This window comes from Arachis ipaensis, chromosome B10 (genome assembly GCF_000816755.2).
Source record: "Arachis ipaensis cultivar K30076 chromosome B10, Araip1.1, whole genome shotgun sequence".
Lineage (NCBI taxonomy): Eukaryota > Viridiplantae > Streptophyta > Magnoliopsida > Fabales > Fabaceae > Arachis > Arachis ipaensis.
This window is the reverse complement of record NC_029794.2, coordinates 127,589,732-127,598,473: the sequence shown is the minus strand read 5'-3', so window position 1 is coordinate 127,598,473 and position 8,742 is coordinate 127,589,732. Positions and strand designations below refer to the sequence as shown.

The 8,742-nt window shown below is 33.9% G+C and overlaps 1 protein-coding gene across 1 annotated transcript; it reads right to left on the bottom strand.

Annotated features, from left to right (window-relative positions):
* LOC107623124 (NF-kappa-B-activating protein) lies at nt 3,623–8,742 on the bottom strand (the record flags this gene model as incomplete). The annotated part of the gene is given in 2 exon segments (XM_021114310.1): nt 3,623–4,026; nt 7,239–8,742. A coding segment is annotated over 1 exon segment (1,489 nt), but the record flags the coding sequence as incomplete, so codon positions are not given.

The following is an 8,742-nucleotide window of genomic DNA, read 5'->3' as shown; positions in this document are numbered from 1 at the left end:
AGCAAAAATTAAAGTTTTATTTTTTTATATTTTAGATTAAACGATGTTAATGTAAATATATTTACCTGCAATTTATGTATCTACCAAATTTCACACTTTTGTGCAACTTTTTCTTGCAAAGATATAAATATGAGACTTTTTTTTTCCCTTGAGAATTTCTTGAATGATAAAAGCATATTTAATTTTCTATTGAAAAACTCTACACAAAATATGTTTTACTTTATATGAATTATAAAAAATAAAAGTTAGACTTAGAAAAAAAAATAAGAAAGTTCAAGTTGTAAATGAATCGGCATTGCAAGAATTTAGTATGATAATTTTTGACACACCAATAATTTTACAATGATGAATTAAAGACAATAGAAGAAAATGGAATAAAAAGTAATCTAAGAAGAAAGAATATAAAGGTCAATAGAAGAAACAAAAAGATATAAATAAAATGAAGCAAATGGTAACACCAAAGAAAGAGACAGAGAACTTCAAATACTTACAAATTTTGCCTTTTGGCAGTTTATTTAATATCTATGATCATCCTTAGATATTAACTACCTCAAAGAAAACGACTTTTTCTGTTTATCTTCTTAAAATATTGATTAGAAGCTTGATCACCAAACAAGCTAAGCATCATGATAATAAATTAGTCAGTGGCATATATTTAAGGTTTTTCTCAAGGCTCTGATGCTGCCATTTTTTATTTTATCTTTTAGAATCAATTTCCAGCATAATGGAATATACTTCATCTAGCTTTGCAAAGAATGACTAATAATTAATTAGTTGGTTATTAGGATGAGAAAAAAATTCATAAAAAAAATAATGTATATACAAAAACTCAATCTACTATACCTGTGTATAAATATATTTATTATTTTATATATTTTTAAGGACAATTTACATAAATAAAATGATTGAAGGAAACATTACGCAAATACAACATTGACAAACTCCAAACGCAAATACAATAAATGCAATTGTATGTAATCCGCTACAGGAATCCTGTAGCGAAACCCAGATGCACGTAATCTGCTATACTCTCTCGCGAATTACGTTGAGAACATGCATAACATAAACCGTTACATCCTGTAGCGATTTATGACCAAATTTTGTGAAAACATAATCTGCTACACACTGTAGCGGATTATGAGGATGGTGGCTTATTATATAAACCTGTGTAATAGTAACAACCAATGTAGCAAAATAAACGAATTGATACAAAATGTAATGGTCATTTGCAAAAATACATTATTGTAAAAGCTAACTTTTAAAAACTAGTTTTTTAAAAGTTGTAGGCATATGTATTTGATAAATTAAATTAAAAATAATTTTTAATAAACACAAATAACAATAAATGCGTTTAATAAAATAACTTTTAAAATTTAAAAATATTACAATAAAGATTAGGTGTTTTTAAATTTAAAATTTAAAATATTATAATAGTTTTTAAAATGTAGATATTAATTAATATATAAGGCTATTAGTCTATATTAACTTTAAAAATATGTAATAATTTTATTTATTAAGTTTGATTTTTTTTTTAAAGAACCAAAGAATATCTTATCTCTGTAATAAGTAGGGGTGATGACATTTAGCAGGATTTTTAATGCTGCAACATTTACACATGAATAGGCATAAAGTAAATTTTTTTTTAAAGAAATGAGCTCAACACAACTAAGTGGAGCAACAAAGAGAAAAAATAATTAATAAAAAAACAGAAAAATAAAGAAACAAAAACAAAAATAAATCCAAGATTATTTTCGATGTTGTCATCAACAACCATTAGGATTAACTCTATTCTACTAGTAGTAGCTCGTACGAGACCTATTAATATATCCTAAGATTAATATATCTAAAATTTATATATTTTTTAATTAATTAACAAAGTATAAAAGAAACGTAAAAAAAAAGTGAAAAAAAAAATATAATGGAGTACAATTGAATACTTATAAATTTAAATATGTCAAGTTATTTTTTTTAATTTGAATAGATAAAAAATCATATACAAGTGAAAAACATATCATTGTTGGTAATAAAAAATACTGAAACATAAAAGAGAAAATTTAAAAAATTAAAATATAGAAATCATGAAAATTTTGAGTATGTAAAATTATATTGGTCGTACGATTTATTACAAATGACGATTACATTTTGTACCAATTCGTTCGTTTTGCTACATTGATTGTTACTATTACACAAGTTTATATAATAAGCTACTCTTCTCATAATCCGCTACAAGGTGTAGCGGATTATGTTTTCACAAAATTGGTCATAAACTGCTACAGGATCTAGCAGTTTATGTTATGTATGCTCTCAACCAAAGGATATAGCGGATTACGTGTATCTGGATTCCACTACAGAATGTAGCGGATTACATACAATTGCATTTGTTGCATTTGCGTCTAGAATTTGTCAATATTATATTTGCATAACGTTTTCCTTCAATAATTTTATTTATGTAAATTACCATATTTTTAATATATATTTTATATTTTAATATATATTATATACAAATAACTAATTTAATACTTAAAATATCAAAAGTCTTACATGAAAGGTAATAATTGGGAATATATCTTCTCATCTGTTTTATATGATTTCATCATAAATAAATTTCTAACTATTCATATAAATATAAAAAGCGAGACTCCGATAAATAAAAGTTAAAATGCTTCCAATGCCCTTTTGCCATGTGGAAGGCCTTTAAGAATTCTATTGTCTCTATCTCACTTGGGAGTTTATATTGTGTACGAAATCGGCTCTAGAAGACTAAAATATTTTCATCTTTCAAGTATTTAAGTTTCTTACGAAATCGGCTCAAGAATACATAACTTATTTCAACTTGAGCGATTCACCTATTTCATGTCTCAAGTTTAGATTAATGCCAACAAAGTTTCACTGTCTACTTTACGTTATGTTATTGAATTTAATTTTAATGGACTGATAGATTAAAACATTTTATACGATATATTTAATTATATTTATTTTTTTAAATAATTATTTATGTAATAAAATAATTATTTTTACTGATATGAAGTTATTTAATTGAATATATATATAAAATTACTTTATATTGATAATATATTAAAATTAAATTTTATATTATTATATATAATTCTATATAAATTATAAGTCATTGGAAGTGATATTAAATAATCAAATGATCAATACTATTTGAGAAATTAGATGCTAGATTTAGCCATTGCTTTTGTATCTTATTTAGTTTACGACTCTAGAATATCCTTGCAATCCCCGGAACCACAAATAAAACTTAACTTTTACTTAAAACTTTTAGATTTTAGCAATATTGTATTTTAGAAGTGAATAGTATTACTCCCAAATCTCAATTTAATAAAATCTCTTTGTAGATGTACTTCCTTTTTTATTTGGTGATTTTTTGTAGATGTACTTTATCTTGCAAAATAACATCTCTAAATCAGGAGTAATATTATCAATTTAAGAATGACAATATGCACTCCTTATATTTTCAAAGGTTTTAGAAATCACAATTCATGGTAATAAATACCAAAAAAAAAAAAAAATCATGGCAATAATCCTTCTGTTATGTATTGTTTCCAAACAGTAACTAATGTAGTAATGTGCAAGCATCTACAACAAAGAATCAATTTGGTTTGGCAATATAAGCTACCATCTTATTAGGTTGAAATACTTTGGTTAACAAATCTCACTCTCAAATGCTACTTTAACATTTTCACAAGTTTTCTTATACCATGTTTTCATTACAAAGTTAATTAGTCATGTCATTCTTTTCAATGTAACATCTGACAATCAAGGGTAGGTAATAATTACTCATCAAAATTTTTCCATACCCATTACAAGCATTTCTCAATCCTGCCAATTTCAAAGAAAACAACAGACATGCCACTCACCAAGGTCCAACAACTCGAAACTCAGCAAAATCATGAATTTGATGATACACTGGTATTCTGGTAGTACCCGGATGCAGCTTTGCTGTTGCAACTGATGGTATGGAAAGAGAGTAGTGACCTTAGTTAAACATGTTATGCTCATTCGCTGCAGAAGAAGATGAAATTCATAAGAACACAAAAGGCGAAGCAGTGCTGAAGGACAATAACTCGGTTTAAAAGCAGAAGCTGCGAGAAATTGCTTTCCTAAGCATAAGGAAACACTGCGTATATTTTGCGAGTAAATCCCCAACTCGGTTTATAGCAATTTGTGTGTTGATCAATCTCGTCAATCACCACTTTTTAGTACACTTGAGATTTCTAACTACGGAAACCACGGGACCGATGATCCTTCAGAATTTAAAATGACAAATTTGACATTCCGAGTGACAAATTAGTTGTCCCCTACAAAATCACAGACACACATAGGAGACATTATATGTTTTTTTTTTCAATAGTGGGAGAAGAGATTACCAACGCAAAGTTTGTCGGGACCAAGTTGGGAGTTTACTCATTTTTACATTCATGGTATACTGCAAAAGCTACTCACAGATTGTCAGGATAACCACAATATCGATGAAGCCAAAACAACTACAAGGAGGTGACACCTAAATGACAAACCAAGTCAATTATCCAGAAATCTATGATATACAATGAAACAACATATTTAAAGAGCACTAGTTGTCTAGTGCAAACAATTAAAGCCACTAGTCTCATTCAAAAGGCAGCAATGCACAAGCATCCCACGTCAACACAGGGTCCGGACAAAGGCCGCACTCAAAGGGTGTAATGTACGCAATCTAATCTGATATTTACATCAGTGACTGTTTCCACAGCTTGAACCCGTGACATTAAGGTCACACAGACAATTCAACCGTTGCTCCAAGGCTTCCCTTCACTAGTCTCATTCAAAAGTTAAAAATAAATTCCCTATCAACATCATTAAACTATAGGCGAGATAACATAATCTTCCCATGTGCTGACTTTCCATCTGCATCAATGCCTAGAACTAACTGGGACCTTGGGACTGCAATTTTAATTGTTAGTTCTCGGTACCTTTGTCGTCAATCAACTACTGTTTTCTAATCTAGGCCAAAAACCGATGGCAACCAAGATTTGCTGAGTACTACTACAACACTTCACAAGTCAATTCAATGACAATCATGTAAAAATGTAATGCTTATCAGTAATCTTGCTTCTAACAAAAAAAGAAAGAAAAAAACTGCCGAACAAGAAAGTTTGCTAAAACTATTTACTAATTAAGTGGCATAATACGATAGAGTAATTTAAATTGTTGAAAACATGAATGATATCTATCATGCCACACAAATATGCCACATATACAGCAACTATTCCTGGCAAGATATTTTCAGGACATGTAGAATCACCCCCAATTACCTCTTAAACTTAACTAGATGATGCATAATTATGATAACATATGTTCATGCAACTATAACAATAAAAGACCATAAAAATCAACATTGATTATTGGGCATTAACTTACCACTGAGGGATAGTATTTTAACATAAGGAACAAGAACCATTTCTAGCAATATTCACTGAACGTGAGAATCGAAAGAGGAAGGGGACGCAGAAACGGAATAGTCGATGCATATGACAGATGAAGCATTTTCAGCCAAAACATCCCAATGGCTATTACATGCCTCAATACCAATAAAAAGAATTGTGTTGCACACTGAGAGCCAAAATTCTCCTTCATTCTTGTACTTCGGCACATAAACTTTTGGCAGCTGTCACCAAAATATATTTAAGGACACGTTAAGATTTCGAAAAAAGTATAAACAGAAATAAGTAATATTAACTATTTGTTTCAACTTTCAAGACACATTTCGAAGGTTCATCTGTATTATGCCATTGTACTGAGATTATGGCGAGCTCATTCAGTTTGATCAATAAATCAATGGAGAAGTATCATTGCTGGATGTGTTTATATAATTTATTAGACTATAGGGACCTCTCTTGTGGCACTTTAATATTTGCACATACACACTTTAGTTTTGATTGTTACATCAACCTACTGCATGTGCAAACAATTCTCATATTCTCAGTTACGTTTGTACAAAATACTCACTACCCTTCCCCTTACCACCCATCACCATCACACCCACTGCCTCCCAACCCACCACTAGCACCAGCAGAAAAACCCACCCGATCAGCTGTTCCACAACACCGCTACCCCCGGCGGCTGGTCGCCCCCACCAACAGCAACCGAAAACAACAGAGAGTATGTAGAAATAGCATTTAACAACCGAATGTAACTAAAAACTTCACTACTGCTGCCACAACCACCTTCATACCACTGAAATTGTCAAACCCTGTGCTACTCTCCATGGTGCCAAACCCCTCCTGCCCTTCAACATCCTCACTGCTTATGACCTCCAGTCTAGCCACTACCTATTAGACCGTTCTCCCAGCAACAATACCGTCACAATGCTTGCATTAAGAATGCCACAAGGGACAATATAGAGGAAAAGCTTTTATCTCAAACTCTTACTTCCTAGATCCTTGCGATGCCGGAGGAGGAGGAGGAGAGATGATTTTTTTTTGTTGGGTGAGAGGGGGGGGGGAGGAGGAGGAGGGGGAGAATATGATGAGGGAAAAATCAGGGAGCCATTTGGGTGGGGGTGGAATAGGGATTTGGAAGAAAAAACCATGACTTTTAATAAGGGTAAAATAGACATTTTACAACTATTTAAATCTACAACGGATGTTTATTATGATGAACTAATGACATCTAAAAATTCAGGAGAAAACCTTAAGTTGCCCAATATATTTAGTCAAGAAAATGCCTATTAAACAATACCACTGTTTTGGTCCTGAGTTTAAAGAGTCCAATGGAGAAGAATGTTCAAGAAAATGCATATCATTATTATACCATAACCAAATGCATAAATAACACCAGCAGTAGCAGTTAAAAACCAGAGGAAAACTTGGAATTGTGTAATCCAAATGACTCACCAAAAAAAAAAAATTAAACAGGCCGATATAAAACTAAGAAGAATTTAAAGTTAACATGCAGTAACCGCTCTCTACAAAGTCCATTCTCTCCAACAAGCAATCAGAGGCATCAAAAGAAACTCATTTCAATAGTAGTAGTAACATACTAAGCAAAATTGCAATTGTGACATATATAACCTACCAATAAAGGAATTCCATACAAATTCACTAGAAGGATAAACATTGTCCTCATTCTCCAAGTCTACACATACCAACAAATGGTGAAAAAACATGGAGCTAGCACAATCAAAATATAGTCTAAAAGTGCAACAAACTACAAGATAAAGAGTAAAACTAGCTGACCATGCATGAAAGAAATCAAGCATCAGCACCATCCGAGGTTTTTGCAGCGAAAGGGTCATGAGTTGGGCCAACATCCTGCCCAATGTGGCGCTGCACGAGCCGCTGCAGATCAGCCATAACCTTGTGCTCCCTCTTGGCCTTCTCCTCGTAGTTAAACATAGCCAAAGCACGCTTGTCCTCGGCACTATAAACCTGGTTTTCCTTCCTAATACGAATGGCATTCATCCTCTGATGCCTGCTACCACTCATCACATAACCAAGGGTCTCAAACTTCTGAATCTCCTCTGCAGAAAGACCCACTTCACCTCTTCGTGGGATACGCTTCCCTTGCTGAACATACTGTGCAATTGCATCACCTTCACCGGGCCTAAGGGCTCCCCCATAACTTATATGACCCTCTGCCCTTGGCAAAGGCATTGGCCCTACAGCGGGTTCATTATCTAAAGCCGGTTTCTTCTGAGATTCAAATAGTTCCTTCAATTTCAAAGCCTCGGGATCCACCTCTGTTTTCATCACCTCTTCAACTACTGCTTTGTTTTTTGCATCACCAAAACCCTTTTCCTCTTCTGATTCAGAAACCTCTTTTTCTGATTCAGATTTTCTACTTCTTCGTTTTCTTCTTTCTCTTCTGCTTCTCTTCGACCGCGAAGAATGCTTCCTCTTTCTCCTTCCGCTGTCGTCAGAATCAGAAGCAGAATCATGGCTTTCGCTCTCTTCACTCTCATCAGAATCACTATACCTTCTCTTCTTTCTGTTCCCTCTGGTCTTACCACTCTTCCTCTTACCCCTCCTACTTTTGCGCTCCTCTTCTTCAGCATCACTTCCCTCTGATTCACTATCATTATTAGACTCTCTCCTTCTCCTATGCTTCGATTTTGAACTTCTTTTTCTCTTCCTCCTTGAAATTGAATCGTCTGATTCAGATTCACTATCCTCTGAATCGGATTCATTTTCCTCGGATTCACTATCGCTATTCGATCTTCTCCTGCGTTTCAAACCAGAAACCCTCCTCCTCTTTTTCCTCGAACGCGAGTCATCTGATTCAGCTTCCGACTCGGAAAATTTCTCCGATTTTGGTTCAGATTTGGATTTTTCGCTAGGTTTAACCTCCTTGTCGCTCGAATCGCCTTTTTCAACACCAAATTTCACAGTGATCTCTTCAGCTCTTTCTTCCTCCGATTCTTGTTCGTTCTCGCGCCTAGGAGGGCTCGGCGTGACGTTCCAGATGCAATGCTTCAGCGACTTTCGCATCTTCTGCCTCTTCAGCCTCCGGTACTCCTCGAAGCTCAATCCTTTCAGCTCCTCGTCAGAATCAGAATCCGGGCGGCGGTCACGGTCTAGGTACGAGCCGCCGCTACGACGGCCGAATTTCTTCGGTAGGACGTCGCCGTTAGGAAGTCCGTCGTTGTAGGCGGTAGGCCTAGGGCTTCTACGCTCAGGTGAAGTTGATCGGCGGCGATCACGGCGGCGGTCCCGGTTGCGGTCGTAAGAGTCATAGCTAGGG